The sequence below is a fragment of the Hydra vulgaris genome, chromosome 11 (assembly GCF_038396675.1).
Source record: "Hydra vulgaris chromosome 11, alternate assembly HydraT2T_AEP".
NCBI classification, from domain to species: Eukaryota; Metazoa; Cnidaria; class Hydrozoa; order Anthoathecata; family Hydridae; genus Hydra; species Hydra vulgaris.
This window is the reverse complement of record NC_088930.1, coordinates 5,043,146-5,058,058: the sequence shown is the minus strand read 5'-3', so window position 1 is coordinate 5,058,058 and position 14,913 is coordinate 5,043,146. Positions and strand designations below refer to the sequence as shown.

Sequence of the window (14,913 nt, the reverse complement as noted above, 5' to 3'; positions counted from 1 at the left end):
ATTTGTTATCTCATTTTTTTTTATCCATATAGCTTATTTTAATTGCTCGTAATTAGTTTTTTTTTTTTTTTAATGATTGGACTGAGTCTTTTCTATTCTTGCAATACGTGATCTCGTGCAATACATAATTTTTATATACAACTATATAAAAAAGAGAAATAAAAGATTTACATTGAAATGAAAATATATGATCCACATATCATTTTAAAGAAAGTTCTGCTAAAGAAACCCTTAAATACCAAATTTTTATTTTATTCAAAACAATGTTTGTTTCTTAGGCAACCACCTCAAAACTATACAAACATTGATTGATCCTAACAAATTTTGGAGAAAATAAGCAAAAAAAGAAAAGGCTTCAAATTATTGAACAGTCGGGGGTTATGATATTTCTAACTTAAATAATGGATGCTTATAGCCTAATTGAAAGTCAACTTGTTTAAAGAAAAAAAAAAAAAGTTAATAATTCAATTTTTATAATTAATATTTAATACAGCCTTAGATTTATTATCGCGACGTATAAGGAAAAACAATTCATAAGAAGCATTTTATTACATTATATAAGACAATTAACATTTTAAATTAAATTAAAATTAAAAATAAAACAATTATTATCCTATAAAATTTAACAGTATCAAAAAAATCGCAACAAACTCAATCTTGGTCTTCGGACAACACTGTTTTGAAGGAAAACGGTACAAACTTTCTACCGGTGCCATGGTAAAATTTACTGTTGAATTCCACCCTAGAAAATATGTCTTATACTTATAAACTCTAGAATCAATGACAAAAAAAAATCTTCTCAAATGACTTAAAACAGTAAAATAGATTTTTAAAAAAGTGGCAAATATCAGCGTTATTAATAATAGCTTATTTAGGATAAATACTTGTTTTTAATAAAGTTAACAATAAATTATATTTTAGAAAATTTCATCACTAAAGAAATTGACCGCTCAGTAGCCGCAGAAGCAGTTCATGTATACACATAAAAAAACTTGGATGATTGTATCATCCTTGCAAACAGTTTAGCAAAATTTAGCTATATTTTTTCAACAGAAATAAGAAAGTATTATGGGATTGGAAAAAGATACTATGATGGAATAACTGATGTATTACGTTCTTAATCAAGTTTTTGCAATTTATAAAACAATTGCAAATAACATAGAGCTTAATCGTCAGCGTGGCACTCTTTGGAATCAGCTTCAAAAAAACCGTCGATTACAAGAATTCCTCTTGGTAATATAGTTAAACATCAAAGCCATTGTGAAATCAAGATTTTGGTAATTTAGAAATATTTCGGGAAATGTGTCTCATTGTTAAAAAAATTTAAAAATATAAAATACAGTTGGAACCAGTAACAGAAGCAACTGCCTCAGTTGCGGGTTAGCAAAAAAAGACTGAGCTTTTCATTATATATTTACAATAAATATATCAAAAAAGAGAAAGATCTGTAAAATGTGAAAAACGATTGATGAATAGGATGTTTATTTTAGTAATAATCAAAAAAATAGTAGATCATTGCAGCAAAGATCCACTTTATATAAAATCATAATTGTTGATAAAAGTACAAAAAACCGCCTTTAGTCAACAGAAGAATAAGCTAATAATTTAAAGTTTCTCGGAAATTTCTCACAACAACCCACAATCACCTACGATAACTTTTTTTTAGTTAAGATGATTCGAGGAGAACTAAGTGTCTTATCACAAAGCACTGTGGAAGAGCAATTTAACTAGGAAGTTTACACCTCTTTCCTTATCAATGTCGCTTAGTTGGTTAGAGCCAACATCGAACCTCAGATCTTAATTCTGAGAAAGAACTCATATCACTGTACCACGGTTGCAATGAAGTTATTTAGCATTTTCACTAGTAATTATTATTATTTTCACTAGTAATTACAATTTGTTTCTTACATGGAGTAATTTCATGTATAATGCCTAATTTTTTTGTTGCATTTATAACTACACATAATGATTACATATTTTATTGATAAAACGAAAAAAAAAATTTACTACGGATTCTACTTTAAATTTAAAAAAACTACTGGTCTCAAAACGCAATCTCGTCAGTCATTTGAAGTTTGCAAAACAGTATGTATACAAAGAGTTACGTTTTTGGAAAAACATGTTTTAGACTGACAAGTTTTAGTTTAATTGCTTTGGATCCAACGGAAAACAATATGTTCGTCGTCCCCAAAACAAAGAACTACTCTAAAGACCCTCGGTATACTCTAAAGATTGTAAAACATAGTGGTGGCAGGGTGATTGTTTAGGGCAGTTTTTCATGGTGTGGCGTGGACCCGTTGCATAGAATTCAAGGGACAATGGATCAACACATTTACAAAGAAATACTAGAAAACATTATGTTGCCTTATGCCGAGGAAAATCTTTCTTTGGTTTGGAAATTCCAACAATACAACGACCCCAACCACACTGCCAAAAGTGTTAACATGTGGTTTTACGCTAATAAGATTGATGTTTTGGAGTGGTTGATAGTCACTAGATCTAAATTTGATAGAACATTGGTAGAAGGAAGTTGACAGAAACATAAATTGATCAACTGCAACAAATTTAGACCGATTTTTGATCGAAATAAAGGCTGTTTGGGACGCCATTACGCCTGAACAATACCAAAAATTGATCTTGTCAATGGGACACCGTTGTCAAGCAGTCATTAACTCAAAAGGATACCCCATTAAATATTAATTTACCTCAATTAAAGTTTCCTTAACTATTTATACAAAGAACTTCTATGATTTTTATAGCAAAAGGACAAAATGATAATTCTTTAACATGTGCTATTTAAGCTGCCCCTTCATTCTGTACCACTACTCATTAATGTTATCTTTTAAAACTAATATTTTATTAGGCTAAAAAAAGTTTAGATCTCAAAAACTCAAATTTCTGAAAAATATATCATAACATATTAAACGTAAATCTTTATATATATATATATATATATATATATATATATATATATATATATATATATATATATATATATATATATATATATATATTAATATATATATAAAGATAAGTATAAATAAATGAAAGCTTTTAGTTTACAACAAAGGTTTTTTAATGCTTTGTATTTTATAGATTTATGTTCATAAATATTAGAGCGGTGTTAGCACTTTTGACGAAAAAAATGATAAAAGATCAAGGTAGGTTTTTGTTGGTAGTTCCAGAAAATATTTTCAGTTTAAGAGTTGAATATAGTCACATAGTTTTAACATTTTAGAAGTTAGGTAGAGCACATTAAAGTTCCAATAATGAGTCTGAAAATTAATAATCTTTAAAGCCTTGTTTTGGATTTGCACAATCTAATAAGAGCTTGTTGATGGATTATCCCCATACTTGGCATGCATATCTTAGATGTGAACTAAAAATACCATGTTATATTTCAAAATTGACATGATATATGTATTAAAAAAATATGTTCATGGTATATGTATCAAGATTAACATAATGGCAGACAATGGTCAGCATGCCATTATATCTGCTTAGTTTCATTGCTAAATTTTTATAAACACATAAAAAACTATCCACCTTATGTATAAATTAGAGATAATTATAATATACATATTAAAATCATATTATAACACATAAAAAACTACCTAAATTATGTATAAATTGTAGATAATTATATTATACCTATTAAAATCAGAAAAATGATTCAAAACTAAGCAATATTTAGAGAAGCTAACAGTCTTCAAACCCAACTCATACGATTAGATTTCGTTTTAGATCAAGTAATCAATGTTTTTTAATTAAAATTACTTTGTTTTATGACTATAGGTAAAAACTTGACAAAATGAGGATGCAGCAGAAGAATAGATTTAAAATCATGGTTCTGAATTTGAACCTTGGTTAATTTTGCTTAAACTAAAGGATTGTGATGTGCTTCTAACAATTGTGTTAAGTAATCAAATTATACCAACAATATTGGGCTTTGTGATTGGTGGTCAATAAGAGAGAAACAAGAATAAGAGAAACAAGAAAAAAGTTTAGAAAAATTTGCTTGAAGGATTTGGACACTTATTTCTTAACTTCAAACACGCCCTGCTAGCTCTGTACCAATTTGAGGAATATTTTAACCATTTGCTTTATCTGGTCAAAAGTTAGGAATAACAAAGGAACCAAAAGGTAAAATAAATGCGGTAGTGGTGTAGTGGTAGAGCGCTCGCTCCATAAGCGAGAGGTTCCGAGTTTGATTCCCACCACGCCCCTGGTAGTACCGCGCTCAACTTGTTTCTCCGCGCAGCGGCCTTGTTCATCAAGGTTCGTGTTTCGGAGTTAGAAAGTTGAGAGAGAGAGTGATAACCACAAGTAGCCTCCTCATCTGTAGTGGCCTTCTCGGCTTTGGGGAGGTGAATTGTAAAAAAAAAAAAAAAAAATCTTGTGAAAATATATAGACAATATCAAAAATAGATACTTGGTTTTTAGTTATTCTTATAAACCACTGATTTTAAAATATAACTGGATAGCGTATACGGCAAATTTTTTGAAGCCAGTTTTGGCCTCCCAAGATAGCGACGGGTTTGGTTGATTACAAATGAAGAAATTTTTGTTACGAACTTTTACATCATTTATATATATAAATATTTTTAAATGTACAAGCCTCAAATATAAATATAATTTTCGGTTTTACATAACAATAATTTTTGAAAAAAACGCAATATTATATATTTACGTAATTTTCTAAATTATGTAATATAATAATGTTTAACAAAATATAATCTTAACAATTAGTTTGTATAATATCTTACTTTTTTAAAGAAAAATAAATGTTATTAAATAAGATGAAAAATTTCAGTTTTTTAAATTAAGAATTAGTTTATTTAACATTAGTAAAGAACAAGTGAGAAAGTAGTAGTTATCCAAGTTAATAATCTCCAAACAACTTTCAAATAATTATTTAAAGTTTGAAAAACTGAAATAATTTTATTCATATTTTGTTTATTTTTCATTTATTTACTTTCTTTTAATCTTAGTTTTACTATAAATTAATATTTTATCATATGTTATATTGTTATATATAATATATTGTTTAATATTGTTTATAATACAATTTATGCACCTTTTAGTTCTTAACTACCCAATGCTGTGTGCTAGAAGGTTAATAACACAACTGCATGGTAGGCAGCTGAATATCTTTTTAAAATAAATTATGATATTAATTTTTCAAATAGTTATCACAAATTTACAAATGCTGCATGAGTTATTAGTTGAGCTCTGTGAGTACACACAACTCAGGGGTTCCTTGTAGAATTTTTTTTATATATAGTTATTTGTGCTTTATATATATATATATATATATATATATATATATATATATATATATATATATATATATATATATATATATATATATATATATATATTTGTTTTTCTAGTTAATTTGGTAGCCAAACTGCCAAATGAGCTGAACCAAGGAAAATAAATTGTTATCAATTATAGCTGAGTCAAACATGAAGAGCTAGTTCAATTATTATTTTCGAGAAATCGACTGATCTTAAAAGAGCACTTGCAAATGCATTTTGAATTCCTATTTCATTTGGAAAGTGGCAATCTATCAAAGCAACTAATTAATTTGGAAACACCTTTTAGTTTCTTTGCATACAATAATAACACTTATGGTTGGTGTAATCGAACCTCCTCTGTCTTTGAATTTTAAAAAGCTATTTTGTAATGAAAAGGGAATACTAGTGCATTCTGACATCTAATAAAGATATTTTTGTGGGGAATCATTTTAGCTACGCATCCAGCAATATATGAGATCAAAGCTTTCTTGTATTCAAATAGATCGTTGCAGTTTGGAATATCTGCATTATCGTGATCACTAACAGTTTGTTCTCTCTCCAACAAACCATACTTTCTTATTAATTCAATTTCAGTTAAAGATATTTTAGTACTGGAGTCAGCAAAAGAATTATCTAAAACATATTATATATGAGTTTTATCTCTGATGCTGCAGTTTTCATTTGAAAATTGAACATTACTTTGCATCAAAAGTCATTTAAATGTGGCTGTGAATTGTTGGCAATTGATATTGCTGTTAAACATTTCTGCAGATCTCACAGCACAAAAAAGAGCTCTAGATGGTTTTAACTGTGTTTACATGTTAATAAATAACTTAATGGTGAACCTTCTTTTTCAACCCAGTCAAGAAATATACCTTTAACAGATTTAATTGCTCCTAAATATCCAATGAAACCAGTTTTTCGATTATACAAGATCATTTGTGTACTAGTAGTCTCTTTAAGACTAATGATATGATATGTATACTTTAGCAAATCGTTTTCTTGAATTTAAAATATCATATAATCAATCTATTATGCGAATAAACTCAACAACATATTTACAAAATTATTTAACAGCTATTTACAGTTCATTAATATAAAAAAGTTAGTAAGGTGTATATAAACATAATACTTAACAGCAGATAAACAGTATAAGTAACTAAAGTTAAGGAGATATTTCAAAGAGGAGGTAATGTTTTGAACATTTCTATATAAAGATATAAATACGTTTTTTTAAATAAATGTATTTTTACATACATTTGTTTCTTCAATTGTTTTGAGTGATTAACCTTCAAACTATAAGAAACTATTATTTACTTTTTATTTGTTTTAAAAGTTGTTATAAGTAACTATATTTCAGACCTGGGTTTTTTTACCAGTATAAGTGACATTTTAGAATATTTTATTCAAATAGTTTATGCAATAATAGAATTCAAGTATAATATAATTCTAGAAGGAACCCCTGAGTTTTGGTATACTGACAGCACTCAGTTAACAATTCATGCAGCATTTGTACAAAATGTCATCTTGCTACAAAAATTAAAGAATATAAAATTGTAGGTAGAAATGATTGCGGCTTACCATGCTGTTATGTTAGTAACCTTTTAGCATACAGCATTGGGTAGCTAAGAACTGAAAGATGCATTATATTATACATAAGACTTTTATAGTATTTTATATTATATATAATTTATATTAAGACAATTATACATAAGACTTAACTAAATTTGTAAATGTCATTTAGTAATAACTTCAATTATTTAAAAAATAATTTTTTTTTTTTCCTGTAATATTTATAAAATTGATTGGTTTTCTTTTATTTTTAACAAATTTATTAGCATATTTAATTATTTTCTTTCGTAGTTAGATAAAGCCGTATAAAATGTATATCGGTTTCACTGCTAGGAACTAAAATTGCCGCCATCTTTTTCAATTGCAACAATAGAACCCGCTACCCAGTTATATTTTGAGATCAGTGTTATAAACATTATAAATGTTCTAAAATAATCTTTTAATTATTTTGATTGGTTTCCACAAAAATGTGAAAAAACAATAAGATAACAAACAATATCAAGAATTTTACTTTATTTGCATTAATGTCTTTCCTTTATAGCTAGCTACTATAATAAGGTTATGTTTTCCGAAATGTTGCATATAACTTATAACAATTATAAGATGACAAATAAAACCCATATTGCCTAGGTTTTATTTGGGTTTTTATATATTTATTATGTTTCATTCAGTATGTTTTTTATACTGACCCTGCTTCTAACAGATGTTTTAATTATGACAATTATTTTTTATTAATAATAACTCTAAAAGTTAACTTTAGTTTAAAAAAGAAAAAAAAAAATCTTACCAATGAAGACGAAGAGTATGTAAAAAAGCAGACAGCCCCTCCATGATTAACAATATAGCCACTGTCAAAACTAAACATAAGATTAAAATAATTGTTATTAAGTCATATAAAACCTGTGAGACCCTTTTATTTAATATTTTTAAAATTTATTTTTCGATTTATCTTTATCAATTAGTTATTAATTACAAATACAATATCAAGATATTTATATGTTCATAAGGCTCACATGAGTTGTGGAGCCAGAAATCGAAACTAGCAACACTGTTACTGTGGCATGATGGAAGTCCATTAATTAAGCACAATGCTGACCAATTTTACCGCTGACCAACTTTTACAGCTTACCGAGCTTTTACATTTTTTTTACATAATAAAATATGTTTAAAGCTGATTTATTGAAACTGATTCTAACTTTTTTAATTTTTATGTTAATTCACAACCAACTAAGCTGCAAGCAACCACTATTAAATTAGCGGTTACTAGAAAACGAAGACTAGAATTAAAGAGAAAGAAAACAGTTGACAGAAGACTTGATAAGTTGTAGGCTGCATGAGTCATGAAAACCTGAAGGCGGGAGAAAGTTCCAAATGGTTGAACTCTAACTAGATATACAACTTGGTATATCTCTAGTTAGAATCTGAAATATCCAGCCGATAACAGATATGAATGTTTATACCTGACCAGATATACCAGATATGTGAGATATATTATTACATTCACAAATATTGATTTTTGTTCACAAAAAATAATTGATGTAAGCAACAAAAGATTTAAAAAAAAAAAGGTTTTGTTTTGTTTTACATAAAAATTAACACAATAATTTTCTTAAACATTAATACGCATTCATTCTGCTGGCTGCAAGCAAACTTAAATTTAATATTCTGATGACTTTCCAGACTGAAAACTGGTGCAGAGAAAAACATTAAATTGCTTATTGATGTATATATGATATAATGATGTTTTTTTATTTTTCCTAAACATTTGCTTTATTATTTAATAATGAAAGATAAATAAAAAGTTTTTAACATTTAAAATTTTATTCTTTTTAATTCACTCCAAACAAGGCTACAAGCAACCACAATTAAGTTGGGAGTTAAACCATTATTAAGTTGGGACTAGAAAACAAAGAATATAGTTAAAGAGCAAACACTCGACAGAAGTCTTGAAAAATTGTAGGTTGTATGAGAGCCAGGAAAACATGACAATGGGAGAGGGTTCCAAAAGGTTTTTTTAAAGAGTGCAGTGATAGAAACAGTAAAAGAATTTGAAAAAGACTTTGCTAGATGACAAGTCAAGCAATAATGAGTATTAGTTGATGGAAATAGATACAATAGCCATATAAAGCAGAAAATATGATAGTATTTGTAGAAAAAAGAGAAAAGTGATGCAACTTTATGATGATAGGAGAGAAGCTCAAGCCTGGCAAAAAAAAGCAGATCCTTTTTTGGACCTTTTCCAAAAGAGAAAGAGCATCATTAGAAAAACCAGCATAAATATAACAACAGTAATCTATACACGGACTAATAAGAGATTTGTAGAGGTAGAAATTAGAATCAGGAGTAAGATAATGGCAATTTTATATATAGTTTCCATGAGAAGTCAGTAGTAAACAAAAATCCAAGAAGATGTAAATAAGAGGACTCAGTAAGAGTTTTGCCATTCTTCATAATGGGAATGTCAACAGTATTGCACTAGTTGTTTGCAATAAATAACTGAATTTTGTTGGAGTTCACAAACCACTAGAAGCCCAAATCTTTTACAGAAGTGAAATAAGATTTAAGATCTGCTGCCTGTTCTAAGTGTCGAGAAGACCAGCTGACAAACTTTATTGAAAACTTTAGATATGTCAAGAGCAATAGTCCTTGCCTAATCGCCTTTATCTAATGTCCTACAAAATCTTTCAGTCACAGCAGTTATTAAGTCAGTCATAGAACAAGATCGAAAACCGTATTTACTGTCAGACAGTAAGTTATTTGACTCAAGACGGGATGTTACAAAAATGTTGTACAAAGACTCAAAGAGCTTTCTAATTATAAGAAAAACAAAACGGACAATAGTTGGGGTCAGAATGCCCTCCAGAGTTTTTAAAAATTAGATTCACAGGGGAAATTTTCCAACAGACAGATAAACAAGATTTAGTCAAGCCCTTATTAAACTGTTTATAGAGAATTGAAGAGTGTTCTGGATGACACTTTTGTAAGTCTATGACAGGAATGTTGTCTGGACCACAAGCCTTAGAGTTTAATTAAGATATGACTTTAGCAATGGAAGTTAGACTGATTTGAACATCTAACAATCAGTTAACCTGTTTAACTGGAATGGCAAAAAGAGTATGGCCATAAGATTTATGAGTCAAACTAGAAGAAAGGTTACTTGCAAATAATCCAGCCTTATCCTTGGGAGAGTTAATAAGATCAGTCCAATGAATTAAAGATGAAACCTTATACTTTGTTAATAACACTGTTGAAGATTTTTCTTAAGCCTCTAGAGACTAACTTCTGAGATAAGATACGAAATTTAGTGAACTAAGAATAATGGAGCTTAGTACCAGACAGCACCTTTTTACATTGATTTCTTGCAATAATAAATAGGTGTTTGTTCTCAAGAAAGTTGTTCTTTTAAAAAAGATAAAAAAAAAATTACAATTAGATATAGCAACTGCACAAGAAGGTAAAAACCATAGAGTAAAACAAGACTTGGCTTGGAACCAACAAGAAAGAACAAAAGATTTTGCATCTGCTTGGATCCAGGAGGTTAAATAGGAGGCGCATTTATTAGCAGAGAAAGAAAAGGACCAGCACACAAAAAAATCACAAAAATAATCCAAATCAGCTTTAAGCTAGTAAGTAGCGGGATGATAAGGTGAGTTTGAAGAAGAAGTACGAGATGAAAGATTTATCGAGATCATAGCATGGTCAGAACTACCTTAAGGAGAACAAGGAAAAACTGAACACAAGTAAGGGCAAGAAACAAGACACAAATCAAAGGAGTGAAGGTAAGTGATAAGGGTTGTCTGTAAAACGAGCCACATAGTTAACTAAATAAGAGATTGAGAATTTTAAAGGCTTTAGTTTAGTGTTAGAGCCAAGTTATTCAGTGTGATGAGCATTAAAATCACCAATAATAACAATATTGGCAGAGAGGCAAAGAAAAAGGATATCTAAAAGAGTGCCGTCTTGAAAAGAAGGAGAACAATAAAGGAGAAAGGTGATAGAGTGAAGCTGTGATAAGCGGAAACAAATAGAGGTCAGAGGATTCAAACCTGATTTTTCGATATAAATATATATATATATATATATATATATATTTATATATATATATATATATATATATATATATATATATATATATATATATATATATATATATATATATATATATATATATATATATATGTTTGTGTGTGTATATATATATATATATATATGTTTGTGTGTGTGTATATATATATATATATATATATATATATATATATATATATATATATATATATATATATATATATATATATATATATATATATATATGTTTGTGTATATATATATGTATATATATGTTTGTGTGCATATATATATATGTATATATACATATATATATATATACATATATATATGTGTGTATATTTAAATATATATATATATATATACACAAACACATACATACATATATCATAGACCATTTATATATGAACTACATCTTAATATATATATATATATATTTTTTTTTTGTTTTTGTTTGGATATAATTTTTAAATTATAATTTGGATATATGCAGAAAAATTTGAAATATGTTTTTCCTTATTTCTCTTTTAATTTTGCTTTTAGCTGAGTTGTTTCCAATTTTTTTTCAACTTTTTCAAGTTTTTTTATGTGCGATGAATGAAAAAGCTTAAAAAAACAAATATATTACAAAAATGTGTACCTAAACTTGTATGTATGGAAAATATTTTGGATATCCGGTAAAACTAAAAGTTGAAAATCCCTGATATATGTACATAATGATATGTATATAATGATATATATGTATGTATGTATATATATATATATATATATATATATATATATATATATATATATATATATATATATATATATATATATATATATATATATATATATATATATTATGATATATATATATACAAACTCAAAAAGTGTAATGCATTAAGTGTAACAAGTTACAAAACTTTGGTGGAATTTACAAAAATTAAAGTTGATCGTCCTGAAAAAAACTCGATTGCCTACTTTTCAATATTTTTCATTTCTGCCAATCAGTGTTTATTTTATCCTAGTTTTTGCCAAAGAAAACAACCCCATACAAGGCAGAAGGGTATGGGGCAGGTAGTACTGGGTAACATATCAACAGTAGCATGATTGTGTATGGTGTACCAGTAGGTAATTGTGATGATCCCGAGCCTGGCCTGGCCTATTTTATAAACACATTAAGAAAAGGTTACCATGAAAAAGAAACCACATATATAAGTAATTACTTTATATTGTACATTAAATAATTAATAATAAACTCTTGAAGGTAGCTTGTACACTTTCATGTGTTTCGAATACCATTGGTTAACATTGACTCTGTAAACATGGTTATAGAATGTTGTTATACAATATACAATGAAATTGCATCATTCAACAAAATACTGTTAATGAATTTTTAATATTATTAATTGAGTTTTTGAATGAGCAACTTCATGTTCTATTAACAACTAACATTAATTCAGTTTCTGAACTTTTTGGTTGTAAATCAAAACTGCACAACTGTAAAGCTGTTCATAATAACTTATAGTACAACTTAGTAAAGAATTTTGGTCTTAACAGTTTTATATTATTAAAAATGTTGATCAAAACTAAACAAATTTATATTATTATAGGTCAAATCACTTACCCCCCCAGGCTGCAAAAAGCACAAATACAACAATACATCCACCATATCCTTTCATGGAAAGACCAATATGAAACACCATTGACCATAGCACTTCAGAAAGTTGAGCGTGTGCAAGACTCAAGGCCCAAAGACGTAGGTATGATGCAGTATTTGAAATACAGCCTAAGCAATACTCAATAGTATGGATTGCTTGATTAATGAAAATCTGAATAAAAAACAACATTAAGATAATGAAAATTATATTAACAATTACATAATTATATTAACACAATTATAATTGTATAAGTAATTAAAAACAATATAAACATAAAAAATGTTGAAAAAAAAACATGCAGAAATAATGAATTAATAAACTTCCCAACCCACTGACTAAAGCCATATAAAAATCAGTCGAGGACAGGAAAAGGCATATAATTATTTTTTTTTGAAAGCTGGACCAAGGATTTTAATGCTTTAAAAATGCGCTGAAAAAACCTGACAAAATAAAAAAAAATATAAACAAGCTTAACTATAAAAAAGGAAAGATTTCTTTATAAAGAAGAAGAAAAAAAAAACTATAGCTCTAATATAAAACTGAAAAATTAAAACTCTAATAGAAAATTATTTAACTATGCTTATATTAATGTTAAGGTTGAATATCTTTAAATTTTGATCTTTTATAATGCTTTTATAATATTAGGCAACCTCTTTTAAATAGAAAATTATTCATAAAATAAAATTATTCATAAAATTATATTCAAAGATAATCATAAAATACACAACTTTTTTAAACTTAATATAATTTATTTATAGTATGCTTTATTAACTTATATTTAAGCTGCATTATTCTCAGTTCACTGAATCTTGTATCTTCTCAGAAGTTAGGTTCTAGAGACTATTGGAAAATCTTCAACAGAATCACTAACAAAGGGTAGGTAAAAAAAAAAATTAATGTTTTTTATTTAAAACAATCATTAAAATTTGTGACTGTATTTAAAAACTTTGTTATGCTTTGAACTATATTAACTTGAAGAATTTAAAAAAAAAGTTTATTGAAACACATCCTTGTCATCATTGTTTATAAAATTAATCAAAGAAATTGTTTCAAAACATTTACATTCATTAAAAAAAAAACTTTTGAAATAAATAAAAATTTTGTTTAATGTTTTTGATAATTTATTTAATAGCGTTTTAAAACTTTATTTAAAAGCATTTAGTGTAGTGTAAAAACATTTCATTAAAAAGTTTACAAAGCATTATAAAAATAATTGATAAAATTAGCATTTGATAAAAAGCATTATAAAAATAACTTTGTGTTGTTATCAACTATTAAATTTATGTTTTTGACTAAAAGATTATTAACACATTTGTTTTTGTTGTGGTTAAAATTCATTGTACAAATTGTTTTAAAAATTCCTTAAAAGCAATTTCTTACTTTATTACTTTATTTTAGCGTATTTTTGAAAAGTCTAAAAAGTTGTGGTCAAGTTGTTGCAAAAACAAATTAAGTGCATGGTCAGGAATAGGATGTGACTATTTTATATATATATATATATATATATATATATATATATATATATATATATATATATATATATATATATATATATATATATATTTTATGCTAATTCACCTCCCCAAGGCTGTGAAGGCCACTACAGACAAGGAGACTACTCTAATTTAAAATTGAATAGCATTACAAGTAATGTATTGTACAATTTTATCCATCATTAAATACTAAAGTGAAGATTGCCAAAAATGAATGCAAACATTATTTATGTATGGAAAAGCCATTGGAACTCCCAATGTTTCGTGGCAGGTTGAGGTCACATGACACCATCACAAAGAATACAGAGATAATTTTTTAATAAAAGATTGTTGATAGGTGGTGGTCTTTGCAGTGTTTAGAGCAAGTGGGAATCTGTTTGGGTTTCTGCTGTTAGTATGAGCTAATTTAGTGGTTATAGGTGAGTCAGCAAGGATTTGTTTAAGGATGTTAATGCAGATCTTATCTAGTAACTCATCAATGGCTAAACTAATACTGAAGCTGCTTAAATTGGTTACATCAATTCCAATAATGTTTAGAGCATTTTTATGGAAATGCTGCATCTCTTTTTTTGCAAAAGGACTACACAAAGTAAGAACAGGAGCACTATGTATCAAGTGACTAATAGCGTAAGATCTATAGACTTGTAGAAGGTTGAGCTGAGTGCACCTGATTTGCTTAAGGCGTGTGAGTAGATATGGTACTGATTTTATATTGTTGTGCACTTTTGTCCATTGTTCATCCTAATCTCATTGAGCATGATTCCAAGGTATTTAAGGTTGAGTACAGGAGAAGGTATAACTTGAACTTTGAAGCACCTAGGAATAATTCTAATGATTTTA

The 14,913-nt window shown here is 27.3% G+C and overlaps 1 protein-coding gene across 2 annotated transcripts in view; it reads right to left on the bottom strand.

The window, feature by feature from the left end:
- Positions 1–530: 530 nt before the first annotated feature.
- Positions 531–14,913, bottom strand: part of LOC100209321 (V-type proton ATPase 116 kDa subunit a 1) — a 94,720-nt gene continuing 80,337 nt past the window's right edge. For both annotated transcript variants that reach the window (XM_065809857.1, XM_065809858.1), the window contains exons 18-20: positions 12,547–12,751; positions 7,660–7,729; positions 531–742 (exon numbers count right to left, since the gene is read on the bottom strand). In XM_065809857.1, coding sequence (XP_065665929.1) covers positions 652–742; positions 7,660–7,729; positions 12,547–12,751 — 366 coding nt within the window. In that variant the 3' untranslated portion in view covers positions 531–651. The remainder of the gene's footprint in view (positions 743–7,659; positions 7,730–12,546; positions 12,752–14,913) is intronic.